The sequence below is a fragment of the Acyrthosiphon pisum genome, chromosome A2, assembly GCF_005508785.2.
Source record: "Acyrthosiphon pisum isolate AL4f chromosome A2, pea_aphid_22Mar2018_4r6ur, whole genome shotgun sequence".
NCBI classification, from domain to species: Eukaryota; Metazoa; Arthropoda; class Insecta; order Hemiptera; family Aphididae; genus Acyrthosiphon; species Acyrthosiphon pisum.
The window spans coordinates 50652810-50680772 of NC_042495.1; the positions used below are offsets into that span (position 1 = coordinate 50652810).

A 27963-nucleotide genomic window follows, 5' to 3' on the forward strand; every position below is an offset into this window, starting at 1 on the left:
TGAATTATCAAACAATATGTGTATTGTGCAGTATACTATACTTTGTTCAAAATAAGAAGAGTAGTCAGCGGCCGAGTTCTACGCATGAGCGTGGCGTTATTCCGTGACAACGTCTGACGCGTCGCCGTAGTGCGGACGGCGTCTGACCGCCGCCCGACAAAAACTCGTCGTTGCCGACTACTGTTCTTATTTTGAACAGACTATATACTACTATTATAGACAGTTCAATAGTTATAGGAAGTCAATCACTCATATGACGTGTAATCCCTTGTGCTATAAACTGCATACCTAAGTCTAAAATCTATAAACATAAAATAATTATAATAATATTTAAATTTAATAGAACTGGATAACCCAGGGTATACCTACGTATAAATAAATAAATATATATAAACATGGTACAATATAGGTACCTAAAGATATTTTATAATTAATGTAAAAAGCTCAAACAAACTAAAATCAATCAAAAAGAAAATTATATACCCAGCCCAATGCCTATAGACGTTAAAATTAATTATCAACTCAAGAACAAGAATTAGTCATACCATCCTCACCCACATTCTTATTATAAAACATCTCTGTAGCCAATGCAACGAACCGCTCTCAATCAAACACATAGTTTTAGATGGTCCGCTATTCGTCAACGCAAAAAACATCCTCAACCAATACCTTCATCGATTGAGGAAGCACTAGGAGAACATCACACCTGATCCACAGATTCTTCAAATACATCGACATCGACACAGAAATGTAATATTAAGAAAAAACTATACAACTAACAAAAAAATATTAAAATATATAAAACTGTATAAACTATTTACCACTTAGCCATGTAATTACTAATTACAATTATGTTATCCATTAATAATAATGTTAAAACTACCGCAAACTAATGACCTAATTGCTATCGAAGCCTTTATTCTCAATAAAAAAAAAACAAAAATTAATGTAAGGTACCTACAGAATAATATTGAAATTTATACACATTTTTCGAAAAACAAACGAAAAGAAAATCTAAGCCTTCCAGACACAGGTATGGTAGGTATATTATATTATATGTACCTATATAATACAAGGTAATCATAATAAACATTCGTTAAATAATATGCACATTTTGACTCCTTGTAAAAATAATTCTACAATAAACTCTTTCGGAAAAGTGAATACACTTTAAAGGCTGTAAGTGACTTGACATATTTTTTTAAATATTCATGTGTAACATATGCTTTTATTGAAAATTGAATAAAAATCATTCGCAAAGTCAATAAACACTGTGAAACTTCCATTATTTTTTATTGAAAACCGTGTTTCGTAAAATACGTAAAAAACATACAAATTTATCTCAAAAAATAAACGATGGCGCACCTCTCTAAAAAAAACATCCACTATACCTAATTATCCAACGAACAACGTGTCGTATGATTTCATCAGTTTGCAAATTATATTTGACTTTTAAATTTATATTTAACATTGATGATAATTCGGCTGCAGTATATATAATATACTTTAAAACACAGATAGCAGTTTTAAAATTTAAAATATGATAGTTTACCTAATTGTTTTAACGTATTTATATTATTTTTTAGTCTTATACATTGAATATTTCAAATTTATGTGTGCATACATAACCAAATCAAGCATCTATGTTATTTTATTTTCAGTTTAGTCAAAATGAATAGTACTTAAAAATAAATGGTTTGGCCAATAATAACTTGGGTTGCAAGAAAATCTCTTACGCCTCGTTTAATACTTAGATTTTGATAGGTAATTTTTTTATTTGAATGATGAAGACTTAACAGATCACAAATCACAATGTAGTCCAATTTTAAAAATTATATATTTTCAGAAGTTGTAATAAAGTCTATAAGTTATCACAAATTGTTAAGTATTTTAAAATGTACTTGTCTGACATTATTCAAAGTTAATTTAAAAATATAATTCCAATTAGACCTGAATACAGATTCCCTCTTTCAAAAAAAAAAAAATTATAAAAATCTGACTATTTTACGAGGCATGGTAGTTTTTCCTGTAAAGTCGGTTTAAATTGTTGAATTGCGGTGTGATTTTACTTTTTTCGTACAACATGTAGGTACTTTGCAGTAGGGCCACCACACAATGCCCTTTAATAAATACCCGGCTCTGACAGCCTTAAGAGATAATAATTTAAATCTTAAAAACATAGCAACCTGCAAATAGTTAAGTAACACGGAACGTCGTAACCTAAAATTGTGTGCGGTTCAACATAACTGTATTAAGTACCTACCTATAATAGGTATGTGATGTACGAAATGTTTAACATTACCTACCAGTTACCTAACTTGTTTTAAACATAAAGGCGCATTCACAGCTACGTCGTGTGTTGTGTCGTGCGAGGACTTGGTTATTATATGGTTACGACTGGTAACCAATATGATTTAAAAGTTGAGCAGTAGTCAATTCTTGGTATACTCGGTTGCAACTTGGTTATTACATGATACCAAAAAAGTAATATCCAATCACAATACGATTTTATTGACACGACACGATACACGACGCAGCTGTGAATCCGGCTTAAGTTTAAAATATATCTTGAACACATCTCATAGGTAATTAATAATGTTACAACATATCGATACAAAACCTCACACAACGCGTAAAATAATTTGAATTGTATTATACATAATATAATAATATCTTTTATTTCGTACTACTCAAAAAAATATTAAAAAATTGCCTTAAGTCTTTCCAAAACTATTAAGGTATGGTAAGTATAATTAATCTGTATTATACTTCGTTAATTCTCCTCTAAAACCACACCAATTATGATTATTCTTGCACAAGAAGGTACAATTTACATAACATTCCACCGTTATCTTGTGGTTAAAATGCAATTTATTTGGTACGGTGGTTAACGATAAGTGTGTGAATGCTGCTGTGGTTGGCAGAATACAATAAACTAAACTAGGTTTAATGGGAATACGAATAATAAAATAAATAAATAATAGAATAATATAATAATAAATCGTAAATGCTTCCGGATTTCGGAAATTCGTAATGTACAATAAAACAAGTACTACTCTGCATAATATACTCCCAAATCTGAATATATATAAGGTGATTCATTTTGGTGGACTCCCATTTTTCCTCTAATAATGAAAATATTAAAATTGGTTACTATCTAATAAGTAAAGTTGTAAGGGTAATAAATTATCCAATATCAAATGATATAGAATTACCAGGGGCTTCAAGTTTCAACAATGACTTAGAAAAAAATAGCCAAAAGCGTAATTTACAAAGATTATGAAACATCGCGATCGTTTAGTTGATCGCAAACTATACGATTCTCGTTTAGTATTGTATCATTTGTATATTGCGCGTCATACGAGTAAAATAATTGTATTTTAATAAATTCAATAGAACTTTCCCAAGAAATGAAAAAAATTAATAAATATTGATTTTTAATATTATATTGTTGAAATTATATAGGTACTCTGGTACTGTAATTAGTAAATTCTAAATATTCCTACATTTTTGTGATATTCATTTGTGACCCAAAATCCGGGTAATAAAATGTAAGCAAATAATATTTATACAATATTATTGTATACTATGCAGGTAAATATATGAGCCAATTACTGGCTGCGTTCATCTATACAACTACACAAGTCTAATGTATAAATCAACAAACTGTATTAGTAAATGTAGAAACCACTACCCTGTACCCAGAAGATTATGCCTAGATTATACCTAGATTATGCCACCCAGATGCTGAACCCTGTTTACATCAGGTTTAACCATTTTTTTTTCTATACAATGGAGCCGGCAACCGTTGGCCAGTTGCCCCCCCACGGCTGTTATCGGGATTTTAAAAATATACCAGTTGCCCTCGCATGATTACAATATATAGCCCGTGTAATATACAAATAATAAAAAAAATTATTTATAAAAATAAAGTAAAATAGGTAGTATAAAATGATAGAAAATTATCGTATTTTGTAATAATTACTAATAAAATAATATGAAGACAATAGTCAATAAAATAATAAATATTATAATTATGTGGCATACATACAATGTTAGAATTTGACAAAAAAAAAAAAAAAAATTTGATAAAATATTATGTTTTCTTATAATAATTACAAATAGATTTTACAAAATCTAGTCTACTAATATTCTTGTTTTTATATTTATTTATAAAATCTTCAATTCTGGCTTTTTTTGTTTAATTATGTGCAATTAGTAATATTTTTAATTTCGTTTACACTGCTTATAGCACTGTATGATTTGTTTTATTACAAAATACAATATCATATATTATAATTGCAAATATGAAAATTATTTTACTTTATTTTTATAAACAATTTTATTTATTATTTATATATTTACGGGCTATATATTGTAATCGTGTATACTAAAATATGAGGGCAACTGGCACATTTTGCTTTGGATAGTTTAAGGGGAATTGGTATAAAAAAAGGTACTTTTGGGGGCAACTGGTACATGACCCCGAACGGCTTTGGTTTGCAATTCAAGCCAAAATAAATATGATTAGAAATTATTTGTACAGTTTAGACACTTCAAATCAATATTTTCATGAAAAGTTGCCCATCTTAAAAATTAAAATGATATTTTCACACTTAGTAAAATACCAAAAGATTTCACGAAATAATTGATATTTATGAATCGATCACTCCAATTTGCAATCAGTCATTCACATAGTGATATAAAACATGACCCGCACACAGTTATTATTATTATTATTATTATTATTATTATTATTATTATTATTATTCATCAGTTGGCTATCAGTAGCCGTAGTGTCAAGTCGTCCGTAGTACTCCGTTACTTCGTAATCGCGCGTGTTTTTAATTTAATTGCAATGCATTCCAATAATAAAAATACTTCACCTCAAGACCTCAACCTTCCTGACACCTCAAAGAAAAGAACTACAGTGCCGCTCTTACACCTCCTCACAATAGCAAAAATAGATTCTCTCCACTATTAACTCTACAAGACACAGGTGAAACGAACAATATCACAGAAAACGACGGTACTCAGCAACCACAGGTCAGACCCAAAATCCCACCTATATATGTCTATAATATTTCCGATTACGAAAACTTTCATACTTCTTTAGATAATATAATATTTGACAATTTCTCCATTGTTAATGCAAAATCTGTCCTTAAAATTAATTTAAACTCGATTGACGACTATAGAACCGCAACTAAACATTTCGACGAGACCGAAATTGATTACCATACATACCAACTTCCTGAAAATAAACAACTTTCGGTAGTCATTAGAAATCTACCTGTTAACATATCGGAAGCTTGTATTTACAATGAACTTCAAGAACTCAAATTTGAAGTCGCTTCAGTTACACGCCTTCAAAACCAATTCAAATCACCAATTCCAATCGTAGCAGTTTTATTATCAAAATCATCCACTGAAATATTTTCTTTAAATAGACTTCTACATTGTATAGTTATAGTTAAACCACGTAAGCCCTCCAAGGACATCCCACAATGTACAAATTGTCAAAGATTTTCCCACACCAAAAAGTTTTGCCATCTACCATCAAGGTGTGTCAAATGCGCGGGTGACCATCACTACAGTCAATGTCAGAAACCAACAAAAGCCCCTCCAAAATGTGTTAACTGTAATAGTGATCACCCAGCTAATTATAGAGGGTGCACTTTTTACAAAGAAATATCAAGAACCAAATATAAAAATAAAACTAGTACAAATCCGTCCCACAGTAAAAATCACACAAATACAATACCCAACGCAAATACTCAAAATATACATTCAAACCTAGATAACACTAATATGCATTACACATATGCCTCTGCGTGCAATAGTAATAGTAATAACAATAATTATAGAGGCAAATCAGCCAAATCCACAGATAACGATAGTGATTTTATGAAAAATCTTTTACCACTAATTAACACATCTGTTACCCAATTAATGCAGAAAATAATACAAAACCTGCCAGTCATCATTAACAGCTTAAACTTAAATACCAATGGAGCTCCATAATACCTTATTACTAAACTGGAACGCTAACGGTCTTAAAAATCAAAGAAATACATTACTAGCTTTTCTTAATCATCACAACATTCATATCGCATGCATTACTGAAACGCATTTGTCGCATTCAGATAAAATCAAATTCCCTGGCTACAACATTTATCGCGCTGATCGTATTACACAATCTCGTGCCATGGGTGGCTATTCTAGTACGGAACAAAATCAAACATCAACAATTGCCTACACTCGTTCTAACGTACCTAGAAGTCGTAGCAGTTTCCATTAACATTAACAATAAGCATATAACGTTCGTCAGTGCGTATCAACCTCCTAGTCGCCAAATGCTTATCGCAGATTATGAAATAATCATGAACTTAGGTAACTCAGCTATAATTGCCGGTGATTTAAATTCTAAACACATTAACTGGGGATGCCGTGTTACAAATCCAAATGGCTCTAAATTACAAGCATTCATAGTAAACACACCTTTTTCAATATGAGCTCCAAATACACCTACCTAATTCCCAACAGATATAAACCGTTTGCCCAATATATTAGACATTTTAATATTTAAATCTGTCCCATTTGTATGCGTGCATGAACCTCTAATCGAACTCGACTCGGATCACATACCTGTTAAAATAACGATTAACTCTCCCTCTCTTTCCCGCTGTACAAACAACTCATTATTTAAAGGCAAACCAGACTGGAATAGATTCTCTATCCATGTACAATCTAATCTTAAAATGCCAACAAGTGTACCTATACCACTCAAATAGCAGAACGAACAGCCGATCATCTGACGGACGTCATAACAGAAGCCTCTCAGTCCTGTTCTAATTCCGTACCGCAAAATGTACACAGTCCTGGCATCTTACCACATTCCATATTTTCACTTATTCGACGTAAATATTTAGCCAGGCGCACCTGGCAAAACCACAGGAACCCTGCAGATAAAAAAATACTAAACCTACTCACCAAAGGGGTCCAAGCAGCTTTACAAAATTACCGTGTATCCTCATACAATAGTTACCTGTCTAACATGCGACCGGGTGAATCAAATCTGTGGAAAGCAACAAAAAGGCTATTAAACCAAGATATCAACACCATTCTCCCCCTCTTCGCACTGATGCAAAACTTGTCATATCCGATCAAGAAAAATGTGTTGTTTTTTCAAACATGCTGTACAATACCTTTTCTCCCAACCAAATCTGTAATCCAAGCAATGACCTAAGAGTTAAACACACATTAGAACTACCTACCAAATTATGAAGTCCAAAATTCCATAAATTACGTAACGCCAAATGAAATCAAACAAATTATTAAAAATCTCCCGAACAAAAAATCACCAGGTCACGACAAAATTACAAACCTTATGCTAAAAAAATTACCACCGAAAGGACTGGTGTTTATGACCACATTATTTAACTCCTTATTGCGTCTTGGCTACTTTCCATCCAGATGGAAAGTTGCAAACATAATACTAATAAACAAACCAGGGAAGGTCAAATCCAGTCCTGACAGCTACCGGCCAATCAGCCTCTTATCTTCAATTTCCAAATTGTTTGAAAAAATCATTTACACTAGACTTCTTTTCTATTTAAATGCCATAGATATTATACCTAAATTCCAATTCGGGTTTAGATCTAATCATTCTACGGTTCAACAATTACTTAGAATAACTGAACACATTAATACTGCATTCGAAAAACATTGTCATACTGGAGCTGTATGTATTTATAGATATTTCAAAAGCATTCGATAAAGTCTGGCACGAAGGCCTACTGTTAAACTAAAATCCATTAATACTCCATCTTACTTATTCAATATTATTAATTCATTTTTACTTAACAGGCAGTTCGCTGTTAAAATAAATGATAACACCTCAGACCTTATGCCTATATCTGCTGGTGTACCTCAAGGCTCTAAGCTTGGTCCCATACTATTTAACATCTACGTATATGATATCCCCCAGTCACCTCGTACGAATATTGCCCTCTTCGCAGATAATACTATAATATTCACCGAATCACGTAACATTGAAGCAGTTACCACAAATCTGCAAGCACATCTTGATGAAATATCTTATTGGTGTAAAAAATGGCGTATTCAAATAAATGCGTCAAAAAGCACAGGTGTTATTTTCAGCCTTCGTCCTTACCACACCCCTGCACAATTAACATTTAACAATGTAAATATACCTTGGCTTGACATTGGATAAACGGCTAACATGGCAGCCCCATATCTCATCCAAACTTCAACTGGCATATCAGCGTCTTTCTATGTTATACCCTATTCTCAATAGAAAATCTCCAATACAGAAAAAATGCTCTCTTCTAATATTTAAACAAATTCTACGTCCACTACTCACTTATGCGTGTCCGGTCTGGGGGAAATGTGCGACCACTCACATCAATAAAATTCAAATTTTTCAAAATAAAGTGCTACGTATTATTGCCAACGCACCTTGGTTTATAAGGAACGTAAACCTACACAAAGACCTTCAGATCCAGGAAATCACAGACCACATTAAAACCTCATCAAAAAACTTCCATACCACACTGCTCAACTCTCCTGGCTCACTTCACTATCAACTTCACGTACATCCGCCTCAACGCAGGTTAAAACGTGGACGTCCGCATGACCTTCTGGCTAAACAGCTCCACATACAGCAGCGTTGCTACTCGTAGCGTCAACATAAGCTAAAAACTTGTTATTTATTATATCTGTGTACTTATTGTTAATTACTATATTATTATTATTATATAATTATTTTCTGTATTATTATTATTATTACTATATATCTTATTCAAATTGTTAAAAATGTACCTTGTAATTAATATCAATAGATGTAGATAACCATGGCTAGGAACATCTTAATATACAAATAATAAAAAAAAAAATTATTATTATTACATTATTTATTTAAAGTATAGGCACACACCATCGCATGACCTATTAAGTATTATTTATTTTTTAGTACCATACAAGATTTTATATATATACATATATTTAAGATGTATTCATTTAAATATCCGTTAAGCTACAAATAGTAACGATTAATAATATTTAATTATTAACTCATATAAAACCTACACACAAAAAATATAAACACATTTTATCCAAACGAGGGAAATAATAAGTTTATACAATTAGGTATATAAGTAAGTACCTACAATAATTTGTTTTTAATTTTTAATGTTTTATTTAAGAACGGCAATGATTTAAATTAATTAAATTTAATATTATGACAACGGCTGTTAAATTTCATGCTAGGTACTTATTTACACTTTGAAACAATCACATCGTTTGGTTTTACAAGCATTTTTACTTAAACAACTCAGAACACCTTAGCCCTAACCTCCTGATACAACTTGGACAGTTACACGCAAATAGTTAATAATGTATAATTCAATAATATCTATACAACTTCCAGAGTATCTGATATTTGTACCTAATATATTCTAATTGGGTTTGAATGTCATATTAGTGTATAAAAGTTAAGTGTATAAAACAAATTAATATTTTCAAATATTAATACAAATTCATATTTTTATATAACTTTTTTTTTCCTTTGTATTATATTAAATATTACTTATTACTATTTATAACTTAACGCATCTTTAAGTAAAAACTACTTAAATGTATACATATATTGATATATGTAAAAAAAACTTGTGTGAAAGAGCCGTATCTATTTCATTAAATGGATTTCTCATGAAAATATCAATTTCAAGTGGCTGCAACATGTAAACATAATAACTAAATAAGACAATACTTCGTACATAAAACAAATAAAATAAAATATATAGGTACAATTACTATGCATTACGATATCGATATTTTCTTTAGAAGTAACACAAATTGGAATTTCAGAAATTGTTCTTCTATACACGAAGTAAAAATGTAGAATTGTGGCCGTTTTATTTTCATTAGGACGGAATTAATTTTAAGAAGTTCGGCGCTACTGATGCCACCCATAATATTTATGACACCTGTAGCAGTGAATCGTGTCTTTTGGATAGATGCGCCTGTGGATAAAACTGATGAGCAACACCTAATACCTACCTGAAACGTGTATAATTATAATTCTTCCGGAATATTCCACATTTGAATTGCTTTTGGTAACGATACCAACATTGAAAATTATTCGGGAAAATGTTTGGCAATGTTACGCTTTGGTGCTTGATAGTTGAACCTGCCTATTCTCTCAGAGTTAAAATATCTTTTAACTCTGCCTTAAACGCCAACACCTGTATTGTCTCTACTGGGCCCTGGCAGGGATATGATAACTACGTCACTTCTATATACATATTATACCACATCCCAAATATTCAATATTAATTTCATCTACCTCGACTTGTCTTAGAACCAGTTCCCGAACCGGACACACTCAAAAGTTTTTCCATAGCAAGCAATGCTGCAAACTTTGAAAATCTGAATTATTAATTATAGTACCATCTTTAAAGGCATCCCTCCTACCTCACCAATCTGGTAGAAAACCCCATGCACACAAGCCATCAAAGAGTGTTCTGGTAATTTTAACTTATAAAAAACATGGGATCTCTGGTCCTTTATTGATCTCGTCATATACAAGAAATCCTGTGCTGTGCCTTCTCTCAATTCTAAAAATAAAGCCAATAAAGCCTCCGGGCAATATGTCTGCTCTTCGCTCAACCATTCATTTTTTGAGTCGAACTATAGCCTACTACTAAGAATTTCAAAAACTGTAATAAATGCCCCTCTTCACGAAAGCTGATTTTAACATTTTTGTGATAATAGCGTCCATCATTATGTCCCCTCCTTACTCAAAACTGTTCTTTTTTCTTTCGTAATTCATAGTGACTTTATTCACATTTCACAAATCCTCCCAAATCCTAAATAATTCTTGATCCCTCGCCTTTAATTTTTTTTATTGCCAAATGCTTTCTAATCGATAAATTAATAACAATTTCCATTATTTTTTGTAATTTGTATCTACTATACTACTTTATTAGCAATTAATTAAATGTTTTTATTATTATTATTATTATTATTATTATTATTATTATTACTACTATCACTATTAATATTATAATAGGTGTTCTATAATTTTTGTTTTTTTTTTTTTAAAAAGCCATTTAGTGACAGACGTTTCATAGTTTGTTGTCTGTTATGTTCTCAATAAACTTGATTTCAATTATCATTTGTATCAACTAACAGATATTAAATAAAAAACTATTTTTAATAAATTATTCTACTAATAGGTGCTTCTTAAACATAAAAAACAGTTTATGATTATTTACTATTGCAAAATTCTTGTTTGTCAGTGCCTACCTAGCTACCTACTTGTTGAATAAGTTGTGTTAATATCGGATAGTTAAATTTTTGTCGATTTCCCATAACTGTTTTCCAAAATTATTGATTTAATTGCTAATATTTAATTCAAATTTTTAACTACAAGAACACTGTTACTACAGCATTATTTAGGTACCTACCTATACCTAGTTATATGGTCACAACCAAGTATATAATTGCATCTTTATTAGTTGTATAGATGTCTTAAAATTAATGAATTTAAATGAAAAACATGACTACAGCATGCAGTAGGTATTAGACTTTTAAATTCTTAATATAAAAATCTATTTTTAATTTTTAATTGCATTAACTTGCTAAAAATTGAACGCTAGATTCCAAATAATATTTAATATGCGTGTTACCGACAAAATAAAACAAAGTGTATCAGAATTGAATATTTTATTAATACAATTGGTATGTAGAATAATGTTTCAACTTCATATTCATAAAAAAAAAATAATATTTCATCAGGCATCATTAATCAATATAGTATATATTTATAGTATATATTATCACAATGAGTAATAGCATTCAGTATAGATTATATAAATAATAAATATACTATATTTTCTCAAACGTCATTACCCGACATCGTAACAAATAAATAATAATGGATGTATAGAAAAAAAAATATATAAATTAAAAATTATAATTATAATACATGACAATAATACATTTTAATTTAACTTTTAATTTACTTTTTAATTAAACTTTTGTAGAACCAACACAAAATAAAGTAAAATATGATTATAATAAGATATCAACACATATTATAAATAATAATTTGGTACATAACAATTATATAATTAAAACTGATAAAAAAAAAAGAAATCATATAGTGCAATTATTAATAAATAATAGGGTTGGGCTGATACCTCTTTTTACCAATAACCGATATTCCGATATATGCAACCGATAAAAAACCAATACCCAATATATTTGAAAACCAACATTTTCAGCATAAACAATGAACCGATATTAAAATATCACCAATACTAACAACTGAAATAATATTATCATTTTACATTTAGCTATTACAATTTATAATCAATGCTATTATGCTGATAGATTTGGTTTTTTTTTTGTATCGGTTCAAATATCAGTTTAAAAAAAAAACCGATACCGATAAACCTGATACCACCAATATCGGCCGATATCGAGTATCGGTTTTAGTATTGGCCCATCCCTAATAAATAATAATGTGACAAATAAAGATCAAATTACAAATAAATACAATAACAATGCCTAAGGCTGGGGTATTCATAAGTTAAATATTTTTAAAAAAGAAGCTATTTAATATTTATCCAGTTACTTAGTTATCTAGACATCTAGTTGACTTGTAACTGTAATATTATTTTTCTATGCAAGTTAATTTATAAAACAATTTAAAGTAAATAATATTTACATAAAACAATGTATATTACTATACATATTTTTTTATTAAATGTAAATATAACAATCAATTTGTTATCTTATCACAATTAGAATTTAATTTGAAATGTACCTAGTTTTATAGTGTTTTTCACTTATAATTGTAAATTATTTTAGTTTAAATTAATTATCTTTAAACCATTTAAAGCTAAGAATATCAACTATTCAACTTTACAAAAATAACTCGAAGTTAACTAAAATTCAACTTATCAAAATAACTAAGAAATATTTTAATTATCCAGCCTTAAGTAACTGCCAATAAAAATTAAAAAAAAAAAAAACTTATTATTTCTTTCTTTACAAATAATTGTTTAAGAAGTAAAACAATACTATGTCTGTATAAGCAAGCATTTAATACATTTAGGAAAATTTAATAAGATTTAACTTACCCTTTTTTATCATCATCATCCATATTGTTAAAACAATTAAAATAGGAAGGAAAAAACTAAAGAAAACTTTGTCCTGTAAATTAAAAACCAATGATAATATAACTATTTTTTTAAATTTGTATCAATAATATTATGATCCTAAATTTTAAAAATGAATCATTCTTCTTCCACTAATCAGAGTTAAGTGATTCAATGTAGCGCATAACTGTTTTTTACATAATTAGGAAGTAAACCTTACTACCTCATTTGACCTTAAGTGTGGCGCTATGGCATTGAAACCAGTGAATGTGTAAACACTGATAATTAATTGACTTGACTATTCATTAGAGAATCTAACTAAGCTTAAACTTAAAGACATAATATAAAACTTAATGACAAAATAAGTATTGTATATCAACTTACTTAAATTATAAGAGAGAAAAATTAGATTTATCGCAGAGACAATTTATATTTGTAGATGCATGGTTGGACATGCTTAGTCATGGTTGAATGACTAATTAGTAATAACAGTTACGTTGAACGATGAAAACTATTATAAATAATTTTATTCAGTAGAAAAAGTTTATTAACAGTAGATTAGTCGTTTTACGTTGACCGATAAAGCCAAAAGTCCTAAAATACTAAATGTAAAATTGTAAAATGACAGTTATCCTCACTTCACGCCACGACGGCCCGAGGAATCAGCGTCCCGTCCACGATCCACGGCTAAATATAAGCATAATAGTAATTATGACTAATGAATAATGATTATCCACATTCCACGGCTAAATATGACTATGTAATAATATTATTGAATAATCAAATATTGTTATCAAAATTAGATATTGATTAAAAAAAGCCATAGATGTATCCCATAGTTTCCCACGGACAATGAAAGGGATATCACCACTGAATATAACAATCACTAATCACTAACGAACACAATGATTATTTTTAGCGGGAAAATCGTTATCAATTATTTTATTTTTGTTAAAATTTGAAGTTATCGTTTCATGATGTTGGTTCGTAGTGTTTAAAGTTTAAATATTTTTGTTCCTAAGTCAATAGGTACTGAAGACTTCATTTTTACACCAACTTACAAAGTAAGTGAAATTTCATCATTCCCTGATTTCCACCTCGACTGAGTGAACTGTTATCTGCTGAAATCATCCAATGTACACCAATACTAGTAACGATGAACTCGAACCTCGTCCGGCGCCCAAGCCCACACAGTTTCAAGTAAATCTTTTTTTTATGGAAACTATTACAAAGCACTTCCAACGCTTAAAGCAGTTTAGTGTATAGAAATTGTATTCTATCCTCACTAAAATGTCGGTTTAATGTTTTTAGGAATTGTTGGCCAAACCTGAGGTTCCAGAATTATCAGTCGTATTCGATTCGTCAGAAAATAATTCAAAGCCATTAAATAGGCACCCACCGTATTATACAAACAGTCCAAGTTCTCATGAAACGTATAGTGAATGGAAAAATCGTCAAAATCGCTCACCTCCAGTACATAAAGAAACTCGTTACTACGAACCACGCGACAAGCAATATTATGGATCTTCCTCATACAGCGATTGTGAAAATCCTTACAGTCGGTTTTCAGATAAAATTTCTTACAAATCTGGTAGCGATTATCACAAATGTGCCTGTCAGAACACACCTACAGTCAAAGATATTTACAACATGATGCAATTACAAAATGATCAAATGAAATTTCTTTTAGAAACCATACAAAAATTGTTAGTCACTGTATTATCTAATCAGCAAAACCAACATAAATGTTCTTGCTCTGAAAATGGTCATTGTAAAAGAGATAATGATTCTAAAACTACAGAAGTGTTGAAAAAAGATGTAATTCAGAAAGAATTGAATTCACAACATTCTAAAGATAACAATACAGAAAAACCACAGACCAATTTAAAAAAAACTGAAATTGTACAGAAAAAAAACGAATTAAATAAAAATTTAAAATGCTCTGGTAAACAGGATGTCACATCCGTAACAAAAGAAAAAGAAAAAAATCCCGTAAATACTATATGCAATAATGATAATGATGAGAAAGATAATAAAAAAGAGAAGGAAAGGACTTACTCCATTATAAGGTACATAGAATATTTGTTTATATCCTGTTAATTTAAAATACATTTTAAAAAAACCACTTTTACTTAAATACTTGGTTTTTATTAGTTTTGGCTTAAGTACTCGAATGTTTGGTATTTGAGTACATTGGCGTAGCCAGAAGGGTTTGGGTGTTTAACCCCCCTCCCCTCACCTCCATTGACATTTTCCTCCCTAATAAATGTATTGTTTATAGCAGAGGTTCCCAAACTGTGGGTCGCGATTATATTTTTGGTGGGTCGTGCTATAATTTGATATAATACATATTTTTCGTTGATGTTCAAAGTTCAAATACAGTTTTTCGTTAACCGTTATCTGCGAGATTGACGATTACGAGTTTACAGCACCGTATCAAACAGATTAATAGTTATACCTATTGAAAAGAAAGCGATTTATCTGAAACAAATTAGTGTTAGTAAGTACCTAAATACCTAAAAAAAAAAAAAAGGTCATTCAATGTATTGTGGGTCGCCAAATTTTAAAAAATTCTCAAAATGGGCCGTACAATAAAAAGTTTGGAAACCTCTGGTTTATAGGGTTCAGGACTGCTTGTATTTTTATTGTAATGGTCATAGATTATTTTAGATAATTTATAAATTTGTTGTATGAAATGGCGAAATTAAATACTAAGTTTGAATATGCATATTTTAATAAAAGTGCACATTTGAGCAAGTTTTACCATATTTTGCATTTTTTTTGTTCGTACAATTGTCAGAAAAAATCATATTTGGATAACATTAAAAAATATTATGTTTGGGTAGGTACATTAGGCGCTAATACTAGGATTTAGGGAAGGCTGAAGCCTGAAACCATACTATTATAAAATTAAATAAGCTTAAAAAAATATAGTAAATGTTTAGTAAAACTATGCTTTTGTGGTAGTTAGTATTGTAACAAAAATGATACCAGGACTATGAAGAATGTTTCACAAATCTTGGCCCATCATACAGCTTTATAAACCCCTCCAAAAATGCTTTTTCCACTATTGTATTACCTACTACATTTACTTTAGTTCAAGATCTATGTTTTATGTGTGTATTTTTTTCCCAGTGATGAATCGTTTGATTTAAATGCAAATGATGTTCAAGTAATTGAGGATCCAATATCTCCTGAACAATCAATTCACATTGATATGAAGTCATCATCTGAGGATAGTGAAAATAGGTAATGTTTGTATAATAAATAATAATTTTAAATTAATTCTTTTATTCTAACTATAGTGAATGCGAAGAAGAAAATGATAAGAAAATTGAAGTTGGGTGGACAATGTATAAAAATATTATTGTAAGTTGCAGATATTACTAAATTTTTCTAAATAGAATAATAATAATAATTTAGTTTATGGTTCTTGCAATCATAGTAAATATTGATCATTTTTTTATAAAAGGGGCAAGTAAATAACCTGCTTGAAGATAATATGAGTGATCGGAAATCTGATGTGGCTGAACCAGTAGAACGTGTTAAACATATAGCAACAACTACACCAAAGTAAATTATACATTACTCCTCAGAGGTTTCATTTGATTTGACTGATGACGTTTGTAAGGCTTTAGATAATTCTAATGATTTTATTTTTGCCCTTTAGGAATTTTGAACCATACAAACATTTTATGTTACCAGAAAATAGTAAAATAGATTCCAGCTTACAGATGCAAGCACTTGCAATGCAATACCTATCACCTGAACAAGCGGTAAAATGTAAGTAATGGTCACTGTCTTTCCTCATAAGTCATAATGAGTACGTTTATTAAAAATAAACAACAATTTTAATAATTGAAATAAATAACAATTCACATTATCAAATAGTATCAGTATAACAGATAAATTATTGACAATAATATAAGTTTACTGCACCTAAATGAAATGTAAAACTATGTAAATGGTATTGACTATTCATTCTCTCACTATATACCTTGTATCTTCTCTTCTCTTGTTTATACTCATTTGAAACCTAAAAAATAAAATGAATATACAATTTTTATTTTATTACCTTAACATTTACTAAATTACAGCATGACAATTTATAAGATCAATTTTTTGAACATGCAAAACATGAAGTTTATGTATACACAAAAACATATTAGGTTATTCTTCCTTTAATTGTATAATATAGTGTATGTTATTCAATTACATTAAAAGGGCGCTACATCCGCATGCGTTGTACATTGTCTATATATATAACAATAATCTATTCAACTTCGTTATGATAATTATTTAAGCGAATTGACCTATTATCAAATTTAGAAGTGAGAATATTATCTATTGAACCTTGTGAGTTTTTTTTTATATTTTAATTTTAAAGCGATTTATGAGTATTTTAAAGTGCATAAACAATTTACAATTTAAAAAAAATACTGTATACTTGCTTTAATTAAAATTAAAATATAAAAAAAAAACCTGAGGTTCAACAGATAATATTCTCACTTCTAAACTTGATAATAGGTCAATTTGCTCAAATATTAATCATAACAGAGTTATATAGATTATTCAGAACATACAATTTGCTATGTTTAGCATATGTAAAACAGACAACACATGTAGGTGTGACGGCCTCTTAATATATTGATTTTATTGATTTATTCTCATTTCAGTTGATATGAATAAACATTTTGTGCCAACAAAACAACCTACCACGAAATCTCCAAATAACTATTCTATTTCAACCCTACATTATATGGAAAGATATCATCTGATTGCACCTGAAAAAAACTATACTTCAGGTATCTATCTATATCCAATTAAGTATAATACATGTATCATATTTTAATTCCGGTTTTTATTTTATGAAAAAAAAAACAAATAAGTACAATGTAATAAACAAAGAAGTCAGCACTCTTCAAATATTATTTATTGTAGTGTGGTAAATAAAACATAAAATAACGCAACACAGCAGTGGTACTAAATTAACAACCCACATTCCAAATAGAATTTTTTTAAAAACTGAGTACATTTACTTATTATTAAATTTAAAGACAATATAATATTATGTTGTCTCATTGTTTTATTCAATATTTTAATATTAAAATCAAATAATTAATATTTTTAATTGTTTTGTTTTTAAATTTGATGATAAATAAATTTGTATGTAACATGAATAGAGACAACAAATATTAGAGGTATCCTCTTATGTAATAAGTAAAATATTTAATAAATAAATAATATAACCCAGAGTTAATTAAACAATATTTAATAAGGTTAAGTTAGATAGAATACTGGACACTAGAAATGTATTAATGAATAACTGCAATACAACTGCTAAGGAAAAATTTCAATAATAGACTTCTAAATATCTAGTATAGAGAATCGATTTATTTCTAAATAATGACCACCAATCAAATTTAAACCAATAAAATCTAATATGACATAATTAAAACAGTATATACCTATTATTTGATTATTGTTATTCAAACGAAAAATGATTAAAACAAATTATTTCTATAAGATAAACAAAATATTTACTATAAGTGGCATGTATATTTAAGAAAAATATGTTAAATATGTAGAAAATATTGGTAATATTAAATATTCTGTGACGAATAAACTTTAATTTAGTACTTGTTTATCATCATTGCCTTTATTGTACTATGTTCTAACTAAATCATTAGAAGTTAAATTCCACATACCTTCTTTTCAAAAAATATAGTTTATTTAATGATTAATGACCAACATAAATATAAATACCTAATACTTTAACATGTTGTCTGCCAACTGTCCGCTAACAACCCAAGTTTTGTCTTTTATTGTTTTGCCACTTAAGTCACCCACTCCTAAATTTAACATCAACATTAAATGCATCTAATTCTTCAAGGCTTGGAGACAACAATATTTACATAACAACATTAATATTAAAATGTGATCTTTTATTAAAAAATAAAAAACCCAATAAAATCTGGGAGCACGTAAAATATCAGAAAATATCGTGTCTGAACAGTATTTTAGCCAAAAAATATATACTTTGTGTGGCCTTACACACACTGAACTGACTTGGGTTGCTGGCTGACATGTGGCAGTCAATGTGGAAACTTCTTTCCAACTACGTATTACCTAGTTATTACTTATAGTTTATTATAATAATTAAGTTTTATAGTTCTAAATAAGTATGAAAATCAAAAATTGCTAAATTTAGAATACATAGGACGTTTAGTACAACAACAAAAATGCAACCAATTTATTTTCTTTCGATAATAGGATACATAAAAATTGTATGGATTAAACGGGTACGTTGTTTAATTGTGAAGAGGTATGATAGTGCGGTTTCCAAGCAACTCTATAACATAGCTTAACTTGCATTCTAAAATCAAGTTAAAACTTAAATATTGCTAGTTAATGTTTTATTTATTTTTTTTAGAAAACTCGCATCAAAAATTGCCGACAGAAGGATTATTGAACAAAAAGAAAAAATCATTGCGTAAAAATAAAACCCCTTCAAAAATACTTAATATCACTGAACTTAAGCAACAACCAAAATTATCATAACAGTATAACATTTTTTTTTTCAATTAATTTTATTGTTCTATAACATTAGTGTTTAAAAGTTAAAATAAATTATATATGTGTACATTTTTTTTTATTATTATTATTTTTGCAATGCTCAATGATAAATATTAATACATTTTGAACCTATTTCATGAGTAAATAATAATTTATCATTTACATTTTTAATTTTTTAATATACATATATATATATATATGATTATTGTATTATTTATCAATCTCTAGATTTGAAATAGTTATTATACATTTTTTAAAACTGATAATATAATATATTTATCCAAAAAAAAATTTATTTTAAAACCTAAAAGTCCTATAACTCACTTCTTAAGTTTAAATGTTAAAACTTTCACCACATCCACAAGTTCCTTTAATGTTTGGATTATAAAACACAAATTCTGAAGACAATTTGGATTGAACAAAGTCCATTTCAGTTCCAAGTAATGTCAACTGAGCTTTTCTATCAATAAATACACGGATACCTAAAAAAAAATTATTCATGATAGATATTAGGAACATAGGTATGCAAAGTTTATAAATATATCAGCCTATGACCATAATATAAGCAATATACTTCAGTGAAAAGGATACATTTTCCTAAATCTTTATCAATACAAAATGTATTTAAGCATATTATTACAATATATTAATTGAATTATTTACCATCTTGTACAACTTCTTCATCTAATTTATGTTTTTCACTGGCATAGTCTAGAGTATAACTTAAACCATTGCATCCCCGTTGTTTAACACCGATTTTAAGACCAATCTATAATATTTTAATAACTTTAAAATAGGAAAAATAATAACAATAAACATAAACTATAAATGCATAACTAACACAATTTGATTTTCCAGACAGTATTTTTTTTAGTTGATCAACGGCTGATGGTGTCTGAAAAAATACGTAATACATTATATTTTAGTTTGAAACAAAAGTATTAATTTATTGATCTCATACTGACCAAGGTGAGAGCAGCCTTAATAGGTTTTTTGCTTCCAACTACTGCCCTTATGGAGGCTGAGACTATACGTCCGGCCATGTTATCTTATAATATGATCTATAAATTCATTTTTAAATTATTATTTGTTGACGCATTGGCATCAGCTTGCACAATATATCACTGCGGAGGTACAAAAATAACATTTATTTCGTAAATTATCTATTGTCGTCTTTAACGTGAATGTTACAAATTCACAACATTGTGAAATGAATAATGATATTTTGTTATCGCTTATCACGTCTTTGTAGGACATACATTTTTATCATTTATCTTTAACAGTGATGTGAAAGCTATAGACGTTAAAATTGTACAACAATAATAACCCGTAAGCGAACGAACGATAAAAATTAGAAATTATAAAACAATGAGTAGTTAATCGTTAGGAGACTAATAACTATATGACTATCACGTAAAATACGTAATAATTGATAAACTAATAACAAATATTATATTATACGATACGGGACAGCCTGATGTGGTCCATCGTCCATAGAGTAATTACTATTGTCTGTTAGAAGTATTTAATATTACAGTGGTTGACTTAATTACCAGAAATATAATAGGCTATTGGCGATTGAGGGCTTATCAATTAACAGGCCGGTGGGGGGTGGATCTGTAACGGGGAACATGTAAAATAACATATAAATGATACACAGCGTCCCCGTTACATCTTATCAATTTCAAACGCCAATAGCAGCCCCCCCTTAGATCATATACAAGTATATGATCTAAGAGCCCCCCTGTATAAATATTTATCTCGCAACGATTATGATGGGTCCTGGGCAAGTACATTGAAAAGAACACTATTTATTTAAGAACAATAATAGTAAAAACAATTTAAAAACATAAACTAGACTGTTTTGTAGTGCTGTGATATATTTATGAAAAAAAGGTAAAAAGTAAAGACTACTTATAAATTAATTATAATATTTGAAATTATATTTTATTATATTTTAATCATGCATTTCATGCGTTAGTTTGCTGTCAACTTGTCGTTATAGTGAAGGTATAACTTTATTGTATAAGGCAGGGATGAGAAACTGGCGGCCCGCGTACCATTTTTCACTGGGCCGTGCTACGTTTCAATTTAGTTTATAAAAATATAAAATTTTCCTGTATTTTATTTTATCATATTTATAAAATTATTAAAACCGATAAAATGTTTATCGTAAAAAGTAAATATTAATTCTTATCTAGTATTGAAGTATTGAATGTAAACAATATATTATTTATAGGCAATAGGCGTATAGTTTTTTTTTCTCTGCTTTCTATGTTCTCTGGACCGCTAGATTTTCGCACATTCAAAATTGGCCCTCTAGTATCATTGAGTTGCCCATCCCTGGTATAAGGTATGTATAATTTAAAGTGGGTAGGTACCTTAAACCGCGTACACACTTGTAACATTTGCGTGTAACATCCTTTGATGCGGCCAAATTTACCGACAACTGGTGGAACAGTGTTATGTCGTTAGGACGTAGCAGAAAATGTTATAAATGTGTACGCGGCTTAACTATGTCCTATCTTAGTCCATAGGCGCAAATAGGGGGGGGGGGGGCTTTAGGGACTAAGTCCCCCCAAAAATGTCCATAGCCCTCTCAAACATTTCCTACATTTTATTTTAAGCGTATTCAATATTATCAAAGTAAGGCCCTATTAGCCCTATTAGCCCTATTAACCCCCCCAAATCTCAAACGCTATTTGCGCCTATGTATCTTACAAACGTTATTAGTTATTATAAAATTGTAATGATGCGTTATTGTCCACAATATTTATTAATATTAAGTATTAGCGTCTGGCATACAATTTTTACAACAAAAATATGTAGTTTACTAATAAAATGTAACATTAATTAAGGATATTAATAAAAATATTAACTATTGTCTATTTACTGCTATTAAACGTAAACAATATATATAATTATCATTTAATTTATCATTTACTTTTATTTGAAAGTTTTTTTAACGGTGCATAAAAAATACCTTAGTACCTACACAGTGGCATACTTAGGCCGGGGCCCCCGCGGTATGTCCAAGTTATGGGGGCCACAGGATTTTAATCATTAAATTTAAAAAAAGAGGGCAAGTGGATGTCGCTCAGCTGTATCATTGTATAAGGAAAACGATTCTGAACGAAAATGGTCAGTCAGCCTATGATATTACTAAGTATATATTTTGATGATATTATTGTGAATAAAGTAATTTATATATTTACCTATTTACGTGGAACCTTGTTTTAAATTGTCAATCCTTAGCTATAAAATTTGAACATTTTATAAATTTTTAACTACAAAATTATTATTTAATTTTTAATTTTATCAAAATTCAAACTTTAAATATTTATAAAAAAAAATTGTTCCTATATATTTTTAATATTTTTCAACTGCTATTGTAACAATATATTAGGAGCCTTGCATTAAATGTTCACGCTTTTTTACCCAACAAATACAATTTTATTGATATTTAAAGAAAAAAAAACTAAAAAAATTTAAAACTGACACGGACCGTAAACAGCTCAAAAAGAGTCAAAATATTTTCAAAATTGTATGGTGTATAGAAAATGAAAATATAAATATTCAGTAACATTTTAATGTATATCTACTGTTATTAGTTTTTGAATAACAATAAAATAACAAAACCGCTACATGAGAAATCGAGTGAATTTCAAACGATCATAAAAATTTAATTTGATTTGCTTGTAGACTTTTTTTTTTGTTAAAGGTGGACAAACTAACCGATTTTGCGTAAAAATTCCCGCTTTTCATTATTTTAGATTCTGAGTGGAACGATGAATGTATTGATTTTACAATGATGTGTGTTTTTTTATTTTTTTTTATTTTTTTTTATTTTTGTGTCTGTCATCACGTTTTAGGACAGTAAAAGTGCTTGGATTTTCTTCAACAGTACCTTTTCTGATAGGAAAGTGAATCTAGTTGGTACTTTGGGGGGTCAAAAGTAAAATTTTTCCAATAGTTTTCAAAAGCGCCGTGAAAAACAAAAGAAAAATTAAGGAAAAACGGGAATTTTTACGCAAAATCTGTTTTCAAGAAAATCGATTTTGGTTTTTGGTGTAACTTTAAAAAAAATGACCGTAGATATATGTAGATATATGAAATTTTGACTGAATGTTTATCTTAGCATTTTCTATACACCATAACATTTTCAAAATATTTTGATTTATTTTGAGCTCTTTATGGACATTTTCATTTTCCATTTTTTTTTAGTTTTTTTTCTAAAAATATCAATAAAATTTTATTTGTTGGATAAAAAAGCTTGAAAATTTAATAGAAGGCTCCTAGTATATTGTTTCAAAGGCAAATGAAAAATATTAAAAATCGTTAGTCACAGTTTTTTTTTATAAGCATTTAAAGTTCAAAAAATGACAAAATATGGAAAAATCACGAAAATTTGCAAATTATTTCGAGTTAGAAATTCATAAAAATTTTTCTTTTTAAATCTAAGATATGAAAATGTAATACAAGATTCCTTATAAGATTATCTACCTTTATCAAACAAAAAATATCTATAAGAAAGTCAAATTAAATTTTTATGATCGTTTGAAATTCAAATTTTTACAACAATGGATATTCACTCGATTTCTCATGTAGCGATTTCCTTATTTTGTTGTAATTCAAAAACGAATAACTGCAGATACATGAAAATTTTACTGAATGTTTATATTAGCATTTCCTATACACCATAAAATTTTGAAAATAATTTGATTATTTTTGAGCTGTGTACAGACATGGTCAGTTTTCAATTTTTTTAGTTTTTTTTTCTATAAATATCAATAAAGTTTTATCTGTTGGGCCAAAAAGTGTATAAATTTAATACCTCCTGATATATTGTTACAATATCAGTTGAAAAATATTAAAAAAACATAGGCACAATTTTTTTTTATAAGCATTTAAAGATCACATTTAACAAATTTTAATTTGAAAAATTATTTTGTAGTTAAAAATTTATAAAATGATCAATTTTTGTATCTAAGAATTAAAAATTTAAAACAAGATTCCACATAAGTAATTAATTCTGTTACCAAAAAATTTAAAAAATACATTTACACAGTTTATTTTTATAGTCATTTTAAGTACAAATTTGGACGAAATTACATATTAAAAACCTAGGATAACTATTTTAGTTATTTTGTTGTGATTGTATAATATTATTCGTGGGTACTTGAAACTTCTAAAGTATACTATTATATATCTATGATTTTACCACGGTTTTTTGTTGATGTATAACGCGTTATAACTTATAAGTACCTAATAGATATTATGATATGATTAATTTGGAATTTATTATAGGTCAATTTTTTTTTAATACCATAGATAAGTATATATTATATGTCTAATACATAGACTGATATACCGTCTCCGCTCAGAATCGTTTTTCTTAAACAGTGATATTATATCATTGAATTCAAATTTAATACTGTCCATTATACAGTGACCCACTTCTAACCTACTGTACAGCAGAGCGACATCCACTTACCCACCTTTTTTTATGTTGTGTTTCCCGGCAATTTTGAAAACTGTTGGGAATTTTAAATTTTGACCTCCCCAATGCACCAACAATATTCACATTCCCATCGAACAAGTAGATATTGAAGTTGAAAATCGAAGCATTATTATTTCGACTACTTGTCGTGTACACAGACGCAAAAAAAAACACACGTCATTGAAAAATCAATACATTCATCGCTCCGCTCGGAATCTAAAAATAATTAAAAATAAACACCATTGTAAAACCACTATAGATCCCTCGCTCTGCTCAGAATCTAAAAATACTGAATATTCTTTTTAAATTAAAATTATAATTATGTTGAATATAATTTTATTTGAAACACTAAAAAAAAATGTACAGTGGTGGTGTTTTTATCTTATATGTATATTATTATCATCCAATTATATACGTGAACGTCATAGGTTTTCAAACTCACGGTTAGTTATAAAAATAAATTATATAGGTATATTATAAAATCAAAACTTGTACGAGTTGTACGCAGTAAGTGCATCACAGCTATTCTATTATTTTATAAGAATATTATTTCTAACCGATAGCCATACACGTTCGGGTTTTCTGGAAAGGCCGGACTGCGCAGTTTAACCCGTACAGTTTTACCTAATTTCCGACGACGACAACGCGTCTCCATACACGCTCCGGTGTATCGGAGAGGTTGGACTGTACAGTTTTGCCGCGGTATATTTTGCTATATAAATGATAAATCACTGGGCAGTAGGCACACAGGCGATGGCACACAGTCATAACTCCACAGGCCAAAAGAATCGTTTATCGATTGATGATTCTTTTCCTTCCCCCTTGATTGTATCTCCGAAAACTAGGAAAACTTGTCACACACACATTCCGGAATAACTGTGCTGTCCTAGAGGCTAGAATCAGTATTTAATAATTAATATTTTTCTAATTTTCCGAAATTCTATTTTATATGTTAGTTGCCACTTTAATTATAATACTTTGCCACTAAACTACTGCACGTCGCCTGATACCTATTTAGGGGGGGAGGGTAGGTGGTTGATACAGATCTTAAAGAAGAAGACTTCCTACATAAAACTCCAATGTTTCGTAATTCAAATAAAGGTGTAATATAATATGTAAAAAACGCTCGAAATTGTAATAATTATGAAGACATATTATAAAGTTTGAGATTAAAATACTGCATAACGGAGTTCAATGCGGCCTGTAGAATATTAATTACTAATATTATAGTTATGTAGTTATTAGTGGGTACACTATTATAGTTAAAATACAATTATCAAATTTGGTTGAATTTTTGATTTTTTCAGTTTGATATATAAATTTTTTCGGACAAATAGTTTTTTAGCAAATCTAAAAAAACTGTTGACATGCTGGTGAAATGGTTCAACAAATTAAAAAATGTACTTTCTCTACTTTTTATTATACCATTATTTTGAGGATAATTCGCGCAATTTTGCGGACTAATTTTCAATTTTTGCGAACAAATTGTTTTTTAGCAAACTAAAAAAAACTTTGCAAAAAATAAAATAAAACACTTATTTCACTTTTCAGTACACCACCATTTTGCGGATAAATCGCACGATTTTGCGGACTAATTTTCATTTTTTGCTGGCAAATAGTATTTTTGCAAATCATAAAAAACAGTTGACATGCTGGTGAAATGATTAAAAAAAATAAAAAATAAACTTTCTCTACTTTTCAGTACACCACCATTTTGCGGATAAATCGCATGATTTTGCGGACTAATTTTCAATTTTTGCGGACAAATATTTTTTTAGCAAACTAAAAAAAATAAAAGGCTATCCCAGTATATTACATAAGGTTTAAGGGTGTCGGTGTCGGTGCGTTTTTTGGTACAAAAACATGTCTTACAGGAAAAACTCTTACGACCTGTAGAATTGTCGGATTTCGTTAATTTTTTTTTTATTTTAAAGTAGAGAACATTTTGTAGGTCGGATCAAAGCCCGATTTTGAAAACTATAATTATAGAAACTGCAATATGCATTTGAAAAATGCATAATATTTGTCCTTTTTCAAACGTATTTTTCTACTACTATTCAAAGTAAAATAAAAAATCGAGCTTTAATCCAACCTGTGGAAACTTCTCGACAATTCTACTCGACGAAATCCGACAATTCTACAGAGCGTGAGTTTTTCTCGTGAAGTCATTTTCGTCGATATAAATATATAATACACCGTATCGACCCCGTCTAAATAAGTATCGAGCTGTAGATTATTGGAAAAGTATTATAATTAAGGCAATAACTAAAATGTAAGACATAATATTCAAATAGCATAGAAATTTTGAAAATTGGAAATACTGACACCGACACCCTTAAAACGAGAATTAAAATAATAAAAGATTAAAAAAGTAATTTATTTATTTCATAATTAATAAGTATAACAAAAATACAGATAAATATTGAAACAAACTGAAAAACTATTATGTAGGTTTTGACAGTCATAACTCATAATAATAATATGTAAAAAAAGAATATTAAAAATGAAGTAGGTACCTTATCGGTTTTTAGAAACTTTTATTTAGTATGGTAAATCGAAATATTTATTGAATAAAATTAGACTGCAAATTGCATGAATTATCCGCAAATTATGGTATAATAAAAGTAAAATAGGATTTTTTAAATTTTTGCTAGTTTTTTTAGTTTGCTAAAAAAGTATTTGTCCGCAAAATTACAC

General features: G+C 28.8%; 3 protein-coding genes and 1 long non-coding RNA gene across 5 annotated transcripts in view; 2 read left to right on the forward strand and 2 right to left on the reverse strand.

Moving 5' to 3' along the window:
• The window catches only part of LOC100159835 (solute carrier family 26 member 10), a 65505-nt gene extending 52295 nt beyond the window's left edge, over positions 1 to 13210 (reverse strand). The window contains exon 1 of the mRNA XM_029490982.1: positions 13173 to 13210. Within this exon, the coding sequence (XP_029346842.1) occupies positions 13173 to 13195 (23 nt within the window). The 5' untranslated portion in view covers positions 13196 to 13210. The remainder of the gene's footprint in view (positions 1 to 13172) is intronic.
• LOC115034334 lies at positions 4790 to 8603 on the forward strand. Its single transcript, XR_003839706.1, has 2 exons — positions 4790 to 5046; positions 7870 to 8603. It is a non-coding gene; the product is annotated as an uncharacterized LOC115034334 (long non-coding RNA).
• A 64-nt stretch (positions 13211 to 13274) lies between the features above and the next one.
• Positions 13275 to 20057, forward strand: LOC100167866. 2 transcript variants are annotated; one of them, XM_029490984.1, is made up of 8 exons: positions 13275 to 14390; positions 14502 to 15259; positions 16326 to 16439; positions 16496 to 16559; positions 16663 to 16763; positions 16861 to 16973; positions 17867 to 17995; positions 19624 to 20057. In XM_029490984.1, exons 1-8 carry the CDS (start codon positions 14325 to 14327, stop codon positions 19749 to 19751), a joined length of 1473 nt encoding a protein of 490 aa, XP_029346844.1. In that variant the 5' UTR covers positions 13275 to 14324; the 3' UTR covers positions 19752 to 20057. The 2 variants fall into 2 exon arrangements, with proteins under 2 accessions (XP_029346844.1, XP_029346845.1); XM_029490985.1 differs by having other exon boundaries at positions 13278 to 14254.
• Positions 16979 to 20968, reverse strand: LOC100165131 (iron-sulfur cluster assembly 1 homolog, mitochondrial-like). The gene is given in 5 exon segments (NM_001162179.2): positions 16979 to 17226; positions 20091 to 20248; positions 20430 to 20535; positions 20608 to 20661; positions 20732 to 20968. Coding segments are annotated over 4 exon segments (387 nt in total). The 5' UTR covers positions 20810 to 20968; the 3' UTR covers positions 16979 to 17226; positions 20091 to 20099.
• Positions 20969 to 27963: the final 6995 nt, after the last annotated feature.

Excerpts from the sequence above, each read along its gene's own strand:
- LOC100167866 (XM_029490984.1), top strand. The coding sequence starts at position 14,325 with ATGTACACCAATACTAGTAACGATGAACTCGAACCTCGTCCGGCGCCC. Across the intron at positions 16,440-16,495 it reads TCTGAGGATAGTGAAAATAG|TGAATGCGAAGAAGAAAATG; the intron begins GTAATGTTTGTA and ends TTCTAACTATAG. Across the intron at positions 16,764-16,860 it reads ATAGCAACAACTACACCAAA|GAATTTTGAACCATACAAAC; the intron begins GTAAATTATACA and ends TTTGCCCTTTAG.